The sequence below is a fragment of the Xyrauchen texanus genome, chromosome 33, assembly GCF_025860055.1.
Source record: "Xyrauchen texanus isolate HMW12.3.18 chromosome 33, RBS_HiC_50CHRs, whole genome shotgun sequence".
NCBI lineage: Eukaryota > Metazoa > Chordata > Actinopteri > Cypriniformes > Catostomidae > Xyrauchen > Xyrauchen texanus.
In genome coordinates this window covers 23,469,176-23,485,529 of record NC_068308.1, presented here as the reverse complement: position 1 = coordinate 23,485,529, position 16,354 = coordinate 23,469,176, and the positions used below count along the sequence as shown (strand labels likewise).

The following is a 16,354-nucleotide window of genomic DNA, read 5'->3' as shown; positions in this document are numbered from 1 at the left end:
CCAGGGTGGTGGGGGAGGGGGCATGGTACGACCGTTTGATTGACACATTTTCTGTCCAATGATTCTAGATGGTCTTGAAAATGATTGGCTGGAGTTTTTCGAGTCCTGCCCGTTCCACAGATGATTAAATTGCTTAATTTTCATTTCAGTGCTTCTAATTTACAGCCAGTAAGTGGATTAGGAATAGGATTTCAAGTTATTTTGAAAAAATGGTCAAAAAAGAAAATCACATACCCCACCTTTAATAATGTGAAAAAGTACTATTCCAATTTGAATTTTTTTTTTTTTTTCATAACTTCTTAAACTACTTCAAAGTGTTCTCATTAAAAAAAATCCTCCACTTGCTGCAATGACAGCTTTGCAGATTCTTGGCATTCTAGCTCACAGTTTTCCAGAAAATCAGGTGATGTTTCACCCCACATTTCCTGTAGCACTTGCCATAGATGTGGTTGTCTTGTTGGGCACATCTCACGCACCTTACAGTCTAGCTGATCCCACAAACGCTCAATGGGGTTAAGATCCATAACACACTTTTCCAATTATCTGATGTCCAATGTCTGTGTTTCTTTGCTTACTCCAACCTTTTCTTTTTGTTTTTCTGTTTCAAAAGTGGCTTTTTCTTTGCAATTGTTCATTATAAGCCCTGCACCCCTGAGTCTTCTCTTTACTGTTGTTCATCAAATTGGTGTTGAGCGGGTAGAATTCAATGAAGCTGTCAGCTGAGGACATGTGAGGCATCTATTTCTCAGACTCTGATGTACTTATTCTCTTGTTTATTTGTATCTGTTTATTTGGCCTTCCACATCTCTTTCGGTCCTTGTTGTCCTTTGTCTTTGAAGACTGTAGTGTACACCTTTTTTATGAAATCTTAGTTTCATTCCTCAAAACAATGATTGACTGACGAGTTTCTAGAGAAATCTGTAATATTGACCTTAAGACATGCCAGTCTATTGCATACTGTGGCAACTCAAAAACAAACACAAAGACAATGTGAAGCTTCATTTAACGAACCAAATAGCTTGCAACTGTGTGATATGATAGCAAGTTATTTTCTAGAACCAAATTAGCAATTTAGTATGATTACTCAAGAATAAAGTGTTGGAGTGATGGCTGCTGGAAATGGGGCCTGTCTAAATTTGTTAAAAAAATGACTTTTTTCAAATAGTGATGGTGCTGTTTTTTTTACATCAGTAATGTCCTATACTTATAATCATGTGACTATTTTGTGATCAGTTGAATGCCACTTTGGTGAATTTAAGTGCCAATTTCCTTCAGAAACAGGAAAATCTGTACATTATTCCAAACTTTTGGCCGCCAGTGTATACATATCACGTATACAGTATATATATATATATATATATATATATATATATATATATATATATATATGTGTGTGTGTGTGTGTGTGTGTGTGTGTGTGTGTGTGTGTATACAGTATATACATAAGCTTCAGTTAATGTTCACATAAACCATCAGAATGGGGAAAAAATTCGTAAAAAAATCTCTGTGATTTAGACCGTGGCATGAGTGTTGCTGCCAGACAGGCTGGTTTAAGTATTTCTGTAACTGCTGATCTCCTGGGATTTTCACATGCAACAGTCTCTAGAGTGTAAAGAGAATGGTGCGAAAAACAAAAAACATCCAGTGAGTGGCAGTGCTGTGGGCAAAAATGGCTTGTTAATGACAGAGGTCAGAGGAGAATGGCCATACTGGTCCAAGATGATAGGAAGGTGACAGTAACCCAAATAACCACACTTACAACAGTTGTATTCATAAACCTGTTTCTGAACTTACAACACGTCAAACATTAAGCTAGATGGGCTACAGCAGCAGAAGACACCTCTGGGTACCACTACTGTCAGTTTAGAACAGGACACTGAGGCTACAGTGGGTACAGGCTCAACAAAACTGGACAGTGGAGGATTGGAAAAACAACGCCTGATCTGACAAATCTGGATTTCTGCTGAGGTACACCAATGGTAGGCCAATGCAGCCTCAGTTTTCTATTTTTGGCTGACAGAAGTGGAAACCAATGTGGTTTTCTTCTGTTGTAGCATATCCGCCTCATGGTTCGACATGTTTTACATTCTGAGATGCTATTCTGGTCACCACAATTGTACAGAGAGTTTTCTGATTTACCCTAGCCTGTCTGTCAGCTCGAACCATTCTGGCCAATCTCCATTAACCTCTCTCATCAACAAGGCATTTTAACCCACAGAACTGCCGCTCACTGTATGTTTTTTGGTTTGACACCATTCTCTAAACACTCTAGAGACTGTTTTGAAAATCCCAGGAGATCAGCAATTATAGAAATACTCAAACCAGCCCATCTGGCACCAACAATCATGCCACAGTCTAAATAACTGAGAAAACATTTTCCCCCATTCTGATAGTTGATGTGAATATTAACTGAAGCTCCTGACCATATCTGTATGATTTTATACATTACACGGCTGCCACATTTTTGGCAGATTAGATAATTGTATGAATAAGTAGATCTACAGGTGTACCTAATAAAGTGGTCGATGTGTGTGCGTGTGTGTGTGTGTGTGTGTGTGTGTGTGTGTGTGTGTGTATGTATGTATGTATTTATAAATCAAAATTATTTGCTTTATTTATTGGTTTAATATATTATACATTTGTCCATCCCAAATGTCCCCAAAGGAATTCTTTGTCACATTCAGCTAACTTCTAGAGATACGTTCATCCCCAAAGTATAGTTATGTTCATACACACATGCATTAGCTCATTCTCATTTCACACATTTTTGATCTATGCACTATATGAAAAAAATAATAATTAAGTGACTCACTTACTGGCACAAACAGAGGAACAAGTCACAAAGCCTAAGCATGAGCAGTGCGCTGTAAAAAAAAGCAAGATATAAAATATGGCCATACTGCTCTCTGGTGACCAGTATGATATTTGCACCCAAATAAAATAGAATAAACCCTGCAATTATTTTATATTAACTAGACATGTAAAGTCCATTTGACATTGTCAGGCTTTGGCTGCAGACGTACCCAATTTAACACTTCCTAAAACAGTGTAAGTAAATCAAAGCAAGTAAAACAAAGTAAAAACTCAAAATGTACACTATAATAACACTAATCAGCTGGTATAGTCTTGTTTGCTATCACAATGTTTTTTTATTCCGTTACCCTTTCACCTTGCATTTCCTCACGCTCTTTTTCATCAGCAGGGGGCGATGTGGCTCCATCAATGACGTCAGTCTGAAATGACAGTTGTGCTTTTTTATGAATGCCAATAATAGTGATAATTTAATTATAAACATCACACTCTTTATTAAATAATGAGTATTTTCTTGCTAAACCTAACAAATTATTGAGAAGGGCACCACTTAATATTATCTATTCAATGTGCAATGTGTTAAACAAGAACATAGCTCTCAAACTTTAAGATTAGATGTGGTTCAACTACCTCTACAACAGTCAATACAATAATATGAATAGAGAGAGAGACTATTTTGTTCCTCACGCATGTCGAAGTATACAGCGATTCAAGGAGCTGGGCACACTTTGGGGTGTGCCTGTTGGAGTGTGGTGATGCTGCCTTAGATGGGGATATCCAGGGCACCTCCTTCGGCTAATGTAATGAAAGGCTGCCTGACTGTGGCTAGGCCAATAGGGCATAATGAAGCCCAGAATACCAGCTCTGTGGCATGGAGAAGAGGGAGGAACAGCACCCGTTTGGAGTGACTGCAGAAATGCTATCTGAAAACAATGTTTGAAAAACATTTTATAATTTAATAATAGACAAGGGTAGTTGATGAATAATGTGTCCATGGACCTTTTTTTTATTCACATAAAAATGTTAGAAAAATTATGTTTAAATTGTAAATTTTCTAGTATAGCATGTCAGACCGCAGGACACGTCAACTTCCCAAAAGTTTTTAATGTCCGTTACTCACAATTGTCTATATGACAGAATATGTTTTTTGTTTTTTTTTGTTTTTTTGTTTGCTTGTTTGTTTATTTGTTTTTTTTATGATGTGTTATAAGATTTTCACGACTCTACCCTAAATTCATTATTTGATATTGAAATATTTATTTATTTGCAAAAATGGAACCTGAACCTGGAGGTCACCGTAAGTTTAGAAAAAAATTAAATAAAATCTGGCTAAAAATGAATATTGCTACAGAGGAGACGCCTCTGTACTTAGCACAACTTGCCTCTAAGTGTTATTATCGTCAAAGCAAGTGGCATAAACTGACCCAAACCAGTCACATCTCCGCGCAGGGGCCTGGGTGCTGCTGCAGATGGAAGCTGGGGTTAAATTCAGCTCTGGGTGTAACCGTACATAAACAAGCCCAGCAGACCTCAAACATGTCACTAGATGCACTGCTGCCTGTAGAGAAGATTCTAGAGACAGAGGGTCAAAGACAAGGGCACAGACCTGTCAGTAGCAGACAGTCTTTACAGGACACACAATGATTTCATTGTCATAATATTAAACTAATATTAGACTTAAACAGTCCCAGTGACAGAATTGAACTTTTCTGTTAAGGGGCACTATTTGCCCTATGGATTTGTTAGTACATATTATTTATAACCATTCAAAAAATATACTGAACTTTATTCTTATCCAATACTTTAATTTAACATTTTTTTGTTAAAATTCTTAATTTATGCTATAGACCTTGGTCAGGACAGACACAATTTTTAAAGGGATAGTTCACCCCAAAATGAAACTTCTCTCATCATTTACTTACCCCATGCCATTCCAGATGTGTATGACCTTCTCTCTTCTACAGAACACCAACAAAGATTTTTAGAAGAATATCTCAGCTCATAGGTCCATACAATGCAAGTGTATGGTGATCAGGCCTTTGTAGATCCACAAATCACATAAAGGAAAGATAAAAGTAATCCATATGTCTCCAGTGGAGATTTTTAGAATAGAATATATTTCACATAAATATTGTTCTGTTTCTCATCCACACATATCATATAGCTTCTGAAGGTACAGATTAAACATGGAGTTTTATGGATTACTTTTATACTGACTTTGTGATTTTTGGACCTACAAAGTTCTTGCCACCATTCACTTATATTGTATGGACCTACAAAGATGTAATCTTCAAAAAAATCTTAATTTGTGTTCTGCTGAAGAAAGAAAGTCAAACACATCTGGGATGACATGAGGGTGAGTAAATTATGGGAGAATTGTAGTTTTTGGGTGAAACATTTTGTGATATAAAACAATGTGAGGAATAGACTTACAAATATATTAGTGTTGATGTTGTTCAGCTGAAGAAACCTTAAAAAAATAAATGAGAAATCAACATGGGCTGTGATAATTAGACGTGACTTTGAAAATTTGGATAGTACAACTCATTGAACAGACTCACTATGCCTCTATACCTCAAAGCCTCACAACTAGGCCTAGAATAGAACAAGAAATATGTCAGATATTACAAATAAAATACAAAGGAATTTATTATGGGGGCATCTTTTGTCCTGCATTTTAAATTTTGGGGGTATTTTGCCCCAAATTCTGGTTAATTACTGACCCTTAGTGGTCCATCTTTAAAAGAAACATAAGAAAGCTGATTAAGCTGACTACTAAAGATTTGTGTTTAAAAAAAAAATAAATAAATAAAAAGCATATGTGAACCTGCTGCAAATAAATATCAGCTTTGCACACATGCACCTGCGAAGAAACAAGCAGTCCATGGCAGTGACTCAAAACAGCAATAGTACAAAGAAGGAAAAAATGTGCAACATTATCATGTGTTGTAGTGGAAGACTAGAAGCTTTCCCTTATGGGCTGCGCTGTCTACCTACTGGTCTCCTTGGATACACATTGTGGACATAACAAAGAAGCCAGATGCAGTCCTGTGCAGACGCCTTGGCAGCAGCTCTGGACATAGTAGCCATGTTCCCTCGTGTGCAATGATGTAATGTTTTGAAAGGATCAGAGCAGCTCGGTGAGAACCGAAGTCAGATGAGTGGTTTCTGTGGAATTTAATTCTCAGTTTTGAGAATTAAAATGGTTTTTTTTTGCGGGTTGATTCAGTTTGGTCAACTATGTCTCTATGGTTCCATCCAAGTTGCTAATTTTATTTATGCGAAAAATCTGAATATCGCAAAAACAATGTGCGGATAAAGCTGCATACACCAGGCCAAGGCACTGAAAGAGCTGCCCGTGGATAGTTCTGACCTCGCCCTCTGGGCAACGAAGGTCACGGCGCGAGCACTCTTTGGTGGTCCAGGAGCACCACCTTGGGCTGATCTGGTCGATATGAGGGACGCAGACAAAGTTTGCTTTCTCAATGCGCCCATCTCCCAGATTGGCCTATTCGGCAATACCATTGAGGACTTTGCCAAACAGTTCTCAGTGGTGAAGGAACAGATGGCGGCTATACAGCACATCTTGCCCCAGCTCAAGATCCCGTACCCCCTCTGCTCACCTAGGGCATCCCCCTGCGGCAGCAAATGTACAGGCGGCTCCACCACAACACAAGCCCAGTTCTCGGCCCCAGCGTAGAGTCCCCAACCCCAACCCCCGCAGGAAGCTGACGTCTCCCGCCTCACGCCCTGGCACGAGGACCTGGAAGGCTCCAAAGTGCCCCTGAGATGGACGACCCAGGGAGAGAGGTGTCCCCTATGGAGCTGGTACCCAGACCACTCCATCCTCCAGTGGAGGGATGGAAGGTAAATCCTAAATTTTGTTTTGTGTTCGACATTTTCAAAAAAAGAAAGGTTTCCTCACTCCTTGGGTCCCATAATCGGTGTTTACGGCCGCTGTTGTCACTGAAACACTTTCAGAGTCTCCGGGGGCATATGGCATCCTTGCCAGTGGTCACGCCGCTCAGGTTGATGCATATGAGACAAAGTGACAGTAGCATACATAAATCGCAAAGGCGACATATGTTCTCCTTGCATGTCGCAACTCGCCCGCCATCTCCTCCTCTGGGGTCAGCAGCGGCTGAAGTCGCTGTGGGCCACTCACTTCCTGGGATGCCTCACTGTCACAGCGGATGTGCTGTCGTGGCAGGCGACACTCAGCGGAGAGTGGATACTCTGCCCACAGGTGGTCCAGCTGATTTGGATTTGATTCTGCAAAGCACAGGTAGACCTGTTCGTTTCCTGGGAATCCTCCCACTGCCTGCTCTGGTATTCCCTGACGGGAGCCCCCCTTGGGACAGACGTGCTGGCACACAGCTGGCCCCGGGGGCTGCGCAAATACGCATTCCCCCCAGTGAGCCTACAAGCACAGACCCTGTGCAAGGTTAGGGAGGAAGAAGAAGAAGACACCATCTTAGCCCTATACTGGCCTACCAAGACTTGGCTCTCTGACCTCTTCGCTCCTCGCGACAGCACTTCCCCTGAGGAAGGACCTTCTTTTCAGGGCCAGGGCACCATCTTGCACCTGCGCTCAGACCTCTGGAACTTCCACAGGAGGTTTTGACGGGACGTGGAAGACCTAAGTGGCCAACCACCGGCAGTGGTAGACTCTACGAGGCAGCTTTATGCCCTGAAGTGCCGTTTGTTCGTGAGGTGGTGTTCTTCCTGAGCCGAAGACCCCCAGAGATGCGCAGTCGTGTCAGTGCTTTCCCTCCAGCAGGAGAGGTTGGAGGGGCGTCTTTCCCCCTCTACCTAGAAGGTATATGTGGCCGATATGTGGTTTTCCAACCTGAACGTTAAATCTTTGTGACAATTGCACTAAAAACAGTCTAGACGCATGTAGTGCAATGAATGAAAAATAACGCAGGTGTCTCGACATGCGTTTTTGCTAAAATGTGCCAGCCACTGCGTGAGATACTGAATAAAAAGTGAGACGTGCTGCAGCAGTCAAGGATGCTCATCCAGTGCATTTATATAGGCAAAAAATTAAAAAAAATTTGCAGACACACCTAAATACATGTTTGGTGTGAACGGTCCCTAACTCATCCTTTCACATGTATCTAAGCTTGCGAGTGAAAAAAGTTTGGAAGGCCTATATATTTTTTCAGGTTTGGCGATCCCCCTGCTCGAAAACCTAACAACAATGAAAACGACCTACATGATCAACAACATTTGGGCATGAAAATGAAAACAGGAGTGCACGGCCTCGTCTCGTTCGACGGTTCTGACGCTGGGGAGGAGGATGATGATGTAATGTCTCTCACTGCATCAGGTGAGTTTTCAGTGGATGATGCCACTGCCCCTTCCTCAAGCGAAGGCGAGGAGCGTGTTCATGCCACTGACAAAAAGATGCTTTGCATCCTTTCAAGGGTGGTTGAAGACCTCGATATCGAGTGGTTACCTCCAGAGGAACCTACACAATCTTACCTTGATGAATGGTTCCTGCTGTCCGGATGCCGTCAAGTGACCGTGTCTCGTAGATCCGCCCCTTTGTTCCATGAAGTTCATAACGAACTGTTAAAATCCTGGTGCAGTACTCACCTCAACCACGTAGTGATTACATCCTCTTCAATGTGGATCACAGGAAAGAAAACAGTTATGCCCTACTAATCCCATTGAAAATGAACGATTAGTGTGTTTTGAATTACCTCAGTTATTACTTGCCAAACAGAGGCATTACTGAGCGAACACAGAGACTTATACGGAAAATCTGGTCTAATGTCAACTGGCGAAAAGCACACTTTTCCCTCTGGAGATTGTCACCAGAGGGCGAAATGCAACTGTTGTATCCGCAGGTCAGAGACGGTGAAATGAGCTTGTTTTCACCTGTCAGTCATTGACGCTCTATAACTAAGTTGGCTGCTTTAACACTTCCGGTGGCTTCAACTCCTGCTGGCAGTATAACCTACTTCAGCGATCCAGTTCTATATATATCTGTGTGCGTATCTTGTATTCCTGTTAAATTCAATAGAAGTTTATTTGGTAAATGTATTTCCATCATAGTTTATGCGCATTCCTTCTTATCGAATAAAAAACATATCCACCTCAAACAAGCGTATACGTTTTCCATGCGCATTTTTTGCATCTTGGTGTTTCCATCCAGCAGATTTTATGCAATAACCTTAAAATGCACATGAAGTGCTGATGAATATTGTTATTTAAAACTCAAAATGTATGGCTTGTATCCAAGGCCTGCACATGCTATGATTTGTGTTCAGCCACTTTCCTATCAACTATGAAACAAGGAGCAGCTAATCCTCGTACACATACACACAAGTTGAATCATGCAAAATAAGACAATCCCTATAGCTCATGCAACATACAGTACAACATAATTCATAGGTCTTAATCTTTCATATGGGATGCCACTGCAGTGAAGATTGGTAGCAAAACCTGCCAATTTAAAGGGATGGGAATTTTATATGGACTCAACTTTCACTTAAAATAGTGAACTGGGATTGCACAAACAGTGCCGGCACTGAGAAGCCATCTTGTCAGTCCATAGTGCAGAAACAAACAATATTTACATTCACTGAAAACATGCATAAATTTAACAAGGTTTTTTTAATGTATTTTGTTTTATTATGAATATAGTAGAATGAGTTTGAATATAGAATCGCAGGACGTTTACGGTTGAAATTCTTGAAGAAAGGCAGGACTAGTGTTTAAGATAGTTTAAGACAGTATTTAGGAGTAAATACACAAAACACAGTTTCATTTTTGTTTTTGAAATAAAGTGATTCTTGTGTTCCCCAATGATGCATTAAATTGATCAAAAATACTGCTGAAACACTAGTAATGATGCACATTATAATTAATGTTTGAAATTATAATTTATTTTAAAATAAAATTTTTAATCATGATGATAAAGCCCTATTTTCAGCAGTCATTACTCAACATTCAACATTTATATGATAGGTGTTACAGATCCATATTTAAGTCAGATGTGAAAGTAAACAGGCCCCAAATGTGAATATTCACATATTCAAACCTAAATATCTGTTTCTCACCCACATCTATTTTACCACTTTTGAAGAAATGGATTTACCCACTGGTGTCTTATGGATTACTTTTATGGTTCTTTTATCTGCTTTTTTGGACCTTTAGATTTCTGGCCACCATTCAGTTGCATTGAAAGGACCAACAGAGCTGGAATATTCTTCTAAAAATCTTTGTTTGTGTTCTCCAGAAGATAGAAAGTCGTACATATCTGGGATGGCATGAGGGTGAGTAAATGATGTGAGAATTTTTGTGTGAAATATACATTTAAGAAATCATTCGAATTTGTTGATATGGCACATAGGAAACACATTTCTCATGAAATGCCTATCCAGTCTAATAATGAAATAAAATAAAGTCTAAAATAAATGTCTTCATTTTTTATCAATTGAATGCATCCTTGGTGAACAGAAGCTTCCATTTACTTTAAAAACAAAAAAAGTCAAACTTTTAAACGGCAATTCCCAATGAAGACAGAATAACCGGTTCCTAAATTCCAGTATTGCCTTCCATTTAGCAAAGACCATTAAAGTAATGGCATGCATAGTACATTTCAACACAGGGGGCACTGTAGGTCTTTGTTGCTAGTTTGAACTGCTGTTTTTTTTTTTGTTTTTTTTATCAGGCTAAATGTAAAACTCCTAAATCGAAACAAATGCATTCATTGAATGGTACACTTCTAACAATTGTGCAATTTTACAAGCAGTTTAGATGGAGAGATACAAAATTAAGCCTTAAGGGAGGGTGGATCTCTCACTTTTGAATACCGTTGAGTTCACAAAAGAAGGAATCTAGTATCCAATCTCTTGTGCGGACTACAGGAGGAGGAGAGGAGAATCCCATTTCAAGCGCGTTCGGGCGGCGCACTGTTGAAACGTTGTCCAGCTCCTCCCCTTTAACAGCTGTAAGGCATTTATACACGTGCAAACTTTGCCCATGCATGACACTCCCCAAACCTGTGCGGCTCAACTCCAAAGAACTCAGCAGATCTTTCCCAACTCAGTTTGAAGGGACAAAACTCTTTCAGCCGTGGATTTCGCAAACGTCTTTGAGTAGGCAAGGATCCTGCTCGGTTCGAACACTTTTTTTTCCTCCAGAGCTGGAACTCACAACAGAAAATGTCTGCATCGGTGCTGTCTTCTATATTTGATTTCGACAGGGTAAGAGAATGGTTCATATTTTAAAACGATTGCTGGGTAGACATTTGAAACCTGTATTTGAATTCACTTATCTTGTGGTCCGTTTAGACCGAACGGGTGTTTGCGCTGAAAAGCTAGACGCAACGAACGGAACAGAACGCCAATAACACGAGACGCGTATTTTAAAAGTACAAGTTCCTGTTTAACTTGACACAGCGTCTAAAACACGGGTCGCAATGGTAAAGACGTCCGTCTAGTGCATGTTGCAAAACTCTTTCAGCCGAGTTTAAAAACCGAACAGACGCGTTCCGTGTGAACGGCCCCTAAGGGTGTTTTCTTAATCTCGATATATTGGCGCGCTAGCAAAAGTTGTAACTTTAGAGTTCCGTGTTTCCTAAATGTGACCACTCAAGTTTGGTTGTGGCAAATACCGCGCCTTAAACTTGTTCGACATCTATGCTTAAAGTCCTGTTTCTTTTCTTTCAGCAAAAACTCCCAAATTCAAATACAATCTATCTCCAGGACATGCTGGAAAAGAGGAACGTCGGGGTCCCATTCGCTGCCTCCAATACCAACAACAACAGATCTTTTGGTTATTTCAGGAGTAACTCAACAAACCACATGGACTTCAACATGAGCAACCGGCTTCAGATTGGTTTAGAGAGCTCGACAGCTTCCTTCATGAATAAAGAGAACAAGTACAGAGACCGTGCATTCAGTGAGACTGGGGAACACAGTCAACAACTCCATGAACTCCTTCAACAAAAGGCCAGTTCTCAGATCAACTCAACCCGCTACAAAACCGAACTCTGCAGACCGTTTGAAGAAAACGGCTCGTGCAAGTATGGAGAAAAGTGTCAGTTCGCTCACGGTTACCACGAACTAAGAAACCTGTCCCGCCACCCGAAGTACAAGACCGAGCCGTGCCGCACATTCCACACTATTGGTTTCTGCCCATACGGCCCCCGATGCCACTTCATTCATAACGCGGATGAGCGCAGAGCCGCCACAAGTAACGCTCTACCAAGACTTAACCGGGAGATGGGTGTATTGAGTGTCTTGGGAGAGAAAGAGTCTACAAATCCGTTTCTGACACGAAGGGAACGACCGAAGCTGCACCACAGCTTGAGTTTTTCGGGATTCTCCAGCTCCCGCAGTAACGAGTTGGCGTTGATTGACAGCCCAACATCACGCACGCCCCCACCGCCCACCTGTGCGTTCAGCTTCTACGAGGATGCGCTCACTCCCAATTCCCCCTGTCTAAACGCGTTCACTTTCCCTGATCAGGATCTTAAAGCTTTCCTTGCGCCTATCATCCCTCAGACCAGTGGAGCCTTGTTCGGTAACATCCAGGCAAATGGTTGCCCTCCATCACCTCCTTTCAAAATGAGCCACTTTCCTTCCATGCATCCACTCTCTGAGTCTCCAGTGTTTGATTCTCCTCCAAGCCCACCAGATTCCCTCTCAGATCCTGAGGGGTACCTGAGTGGCTCTTGCTGTTCCTCTGGCACAATCAGTGGCTCGGAGTCACCCAATATGGATGCCAATAGACGTTTGCCAATCTTCAGCAGGCTGTCGATTACAGACGATTAACTTGCTATTATTGTTATAGCCTTTTATTCAAGTTGTGCCAACATGAGTTTCAGGTCAAATATCAAATCAGTGTCAGCTGTTGGTTTATGCCAAGTGTTCGTCTCATGATTGAGATCCTTTTTTGAGATACTTTTCCTTACAACTTACCAAGATGATGGCTTTTATGTAGACCATTATGGGGAAATTCCGGGTTCAATACAAGTTGAGCTCAATCGACCACATTTTTGGAGTAATGTTGATTTAATACAATAAGTGAATGGGGCCAATCCATAAATGTTAAAATACCATTAAATCCATAAGACAAACCAAATGTGTGCTAACATGATTTTAGTGTGACAATCGCTTTCTAACATTTTCAGTGGGAAGTTCAACCAATTTTACAGCTTTGTCACAATGACAACATAATGCTGTAATTTTGCAAAAAAATATGATTGAATCAACTTTACATCTTAAATGATACAATGGTTTTAACAGAAGAATTCATGTAATGCTTCCATAAAATAAAAGGATTAATATTTCTGCCTTTTTAAACCCTCCAAAGATTGGCCTCATTCACTTCCATTGTAAGTGCCTCATTACAACTTAAATGACTATTCCACCAAATGCCATTTACAAGCTTTACTTGTATTAACCCTGAATATTCCTTAAGTAACCGTCTTCGGAAAACATTCCATAAGTTTGTGTTTGGCAGTGCCTCAAAGTGGTGTGAGAGAGCACAAGCACTAACTGTGGAGGGACCACTAGGTTGGTCATGGAATGTCACTGAAGATACTATATAAAAAACAGCTGTGTGGTATCATTGCATTTTGCATCATGCTATGAAATCTATTTAACTTATTTATTGTCATGTGAAAGCATAGCCTTCAAGGATGAATTGAGTCCATATGGTATTTATCAAATCTGAAGCAATGCATTTATATTCCTGTTTAAATTGTGATCTTCAATATTAATCTGGAAGCAGTTGGGTTTGTGTCACAATAATATATTTTTGTTAACTTGTTTATTTTACTGTAAATAGGTAAATAATTTAAGAAATTGTATGCTATTTATTTAAATTGTTTACTGTGTATATTAAAAAGTGGGAGTGTCCGATGAGGTCACGCTGTGATTTCTTGTTTGGTATAGGGGGTGCCAGAGGATCTATGGGCATTTGTAGATAGTAGCCTGTCTTAAATGGTCTTTTTGACCATAAATAACTAACTGACTTCACACCTATTAGTATGAGTGTTTGTTATGATTAGCAACCATAAGGACAACCAAAAAAAGTATATTTGCACACAGTTGAGTGATGATTGCAGTCTAGTGCCACAGAATGTAGCACTCTCCTATCTTCAGCGTAATAACTAGCTAATATGTGCCTGCTGGGGTTGATGATCCCACATAATTTAATCTAACAAAGCAGTTGCTTTAGTGTATATCTAAAGCCAGTCGAATTGAATGTAGCTTTAAACTTAGATTAACATGCTGTATTTATGGTGACTAAGATACATTTTCATTCTGTTTATTTGTCTATTTTTAGATAATTTCATCATACCATTCCTAATGAAATGAACTCTGCCTTACCATTTTAATTACATCTGAATTTTCTGGCTTGAGGCATTACGTTTTTGTAGTTGATTTAACAACTATTTAACTTTTTTAGATAAGAAGTAAAGCACAACTTTGAATGTAATAAGGAAAAAGTCAGCTGGAGTTATGAGGGAGTGTGTATACAAAGTGTGTAGAGTAAATGTGTACTGTATGATTTTAATATTTCCCCTAGAACTTCTAATAAATTCATTTTTTGAACAAGATCTGGATGTTTTGTGTTTCTCATTTGACAGTGGAAAAGAGTGATTAAATGCTCTTCAAATGCAGTGTTCTCCTGGGTTAGGGACTGTAAATTATTGTCTTCTCTGTCCTCCTTCCTGCCCTCCTGCTTTTCCGTTGAAGGAAATATAGCTACTATAATGTCCTGGAGTTTGGTCTTCTCCCCTGGCAGAATTTTGATTTGAGGCCTGTTTTGTGTGAATGGCAGACAGTGAAGTGCGAGGGGCGTGTAGTGGCCTTCAACAGCGATCTGTGGGAGGTAGTTTATAGGTCCACTCAGTGCAACTGTGTCCAGTGGAGTAAAATTCACAAATCTTTATAACTTTTAGTTTATTCAAATTTTGCTAAGTATCACCACAGAAAATAGATTCTTTAGCAAAGAGTAGCTTTGAATATTATGAACAATCTCTTAAAAGCTCAACTACGCTATGTGATTTAAAAGATTTTTCTGTGGGCCAATATATAAAATTATTCAAGTCAATACTTCACACAGGAAATGCAATTAGGAAAACATAGGCATGCAAATGTGTCTGTGTTAGGGGTTGGCTAGTGAAGATAAGGCATTCTGCAAATATTTACATACTCCGAACTTGGACAAAGCTGTTTCACATTTTGTGGGAGTGTTCACAGTCTATGGACTCTCACAAGCACATGTGTGACTGACAAAGTTGATGCACAAATGATTGTTAGCTTATGTGTGGACATATATCTGAACATACAGTATCTGAACGTAGCATGTGTAAGGGTGGTGGGGGGCTTTACGTGTAAGTGTAAAGAAGGCTCTCACAATAGCAGGAAACCACTCTTGTTGCTGATTAGGGTCTCTTGGGAGCCGAGCCGTTCCTTTTGGACATTTTTCACTACACCCCTCATCTCTGATTTATATTGAGTGGGCTTGAGGCACAGGGACATTTTTTAGAAATGCATACATTTTGTCAAACTTTGAGTCTGTGTGAATCATGTTCCTCGGCAGTCATTTCAAAGGCTAAAATGATCACACGTCTCTGGATTGCTAAAACACCATATTCATCTGCAAGTGCTACAGTATATTGTTAAAGGGATAGTTCACAGACAAATGGATATTCTGTCATCATTTACTCAACCCTCATATTGTTCCAACTTGTTTATTTGATTGGTAGCTGTGTAATAAGCAGGATCGGTACCGGACTGGTTGATATCGCAAAGAACACCCTTTAGGTTGATACAAGACTGTACTTTATCACTTACCGAATATAAGACTTTACGAGAGCCTTTATTGTGTGGCTTTGTTCTTAATACAAGTTAGGGCTGCACAATTCATCGAAATAAAATAGAAACCGCGATATGACCTTGTGCGATTCCTAAATTGCAAAGGGCTGCGATTTAATTAAATAAATAGTCTGCTCCCTTCAAAGTTTATTTGCGCTGCTCTGTCCGGTCTTTATTAAGTCAGAGAATTGTTAGTGTTTTCAGAGCAGAAATGAGCTCCACAACTCATGCTTAGAGTAACAGTAGTGCTCCGAGTTCGGTTCCGTTTGCTTACGTGCGTTAAACGTTTTATTTATACTAAACTGGCGCGTCCTGTGTGTAGCGTTTTTTATTATTGTCTGCTGTAGCAGCATCTAAGTCTCCGCAAGGCACAGGTATCATAATACTATCGCAGAATACAAGATGGGGTATAATTCAAACATCTTTATTAAATGATTGCTGAGCAAACAGCTTTAACAGTAACACCTGTAGAGACCAGAAACATCTCTTCCTCCAGTCTCCTGTCATTTGTTTCCCACACGAGAGAGCGTGTCGCCCTTATTACACTCCCCGCGGAAACAAGTGAAAGCGGAACTAATATTTCCAACATCCAACAAAATGAAAAAGGAACATACATATAATAAATCAATATAAAATATTTAGTTTACTATAATATAGTGCATTGCTAAATTAAATATAATAAAATAATGAATACA

The 16,354-nt window shown here is 39.9% G+C and overlaps 1 protein-coding gene across 1 annotated transcript; it reads left to right on the top strand.

Moving 5' to 3' along the window:
* Positions 1 to 10,779: 10,779 nt before the first annotated feature.
* LOC127626803 (mRNA decay activator protein ZFP36L2-A-like) lies at positions 10,780 to 14,389 on the top strand. The gene is made up of 2 exons (XM_052102855.1): positions 10,780 to 11,030; positions 11,496 to 14,389. The coding sequence occupies exons 1-2, from the start codon at positions 10,989 to 10,991 to the stop codon at positions 12,600 to 12,602; spliced, it is 1,149 nt and encodes a 382-aa protein (XP_051958815.1). The 5' UTR covers positions 10,780 to 10,988; the 3' UTR covers positions 12,603 to 14,389.
* The last annotated feature ends 1,965 nt before the right edge of the window (positions 14,390 to 16,354 follow it).

Coding starts and splice junctions, on each gene's coding strand:
- LOC127626803 (XM_052102855.1), top strand. CDS start 10,989: ATGTCTGCATCGGTGCTGTCTTCTATATTTGATTTCGACAGG. Junction 11,031..11,495: donor CTATATTTGATTTCGACAGG/GTAAGAGAATGG, acceptor CTTTTCTTTCAG/CAAAAACTCCCAAATTCAAA.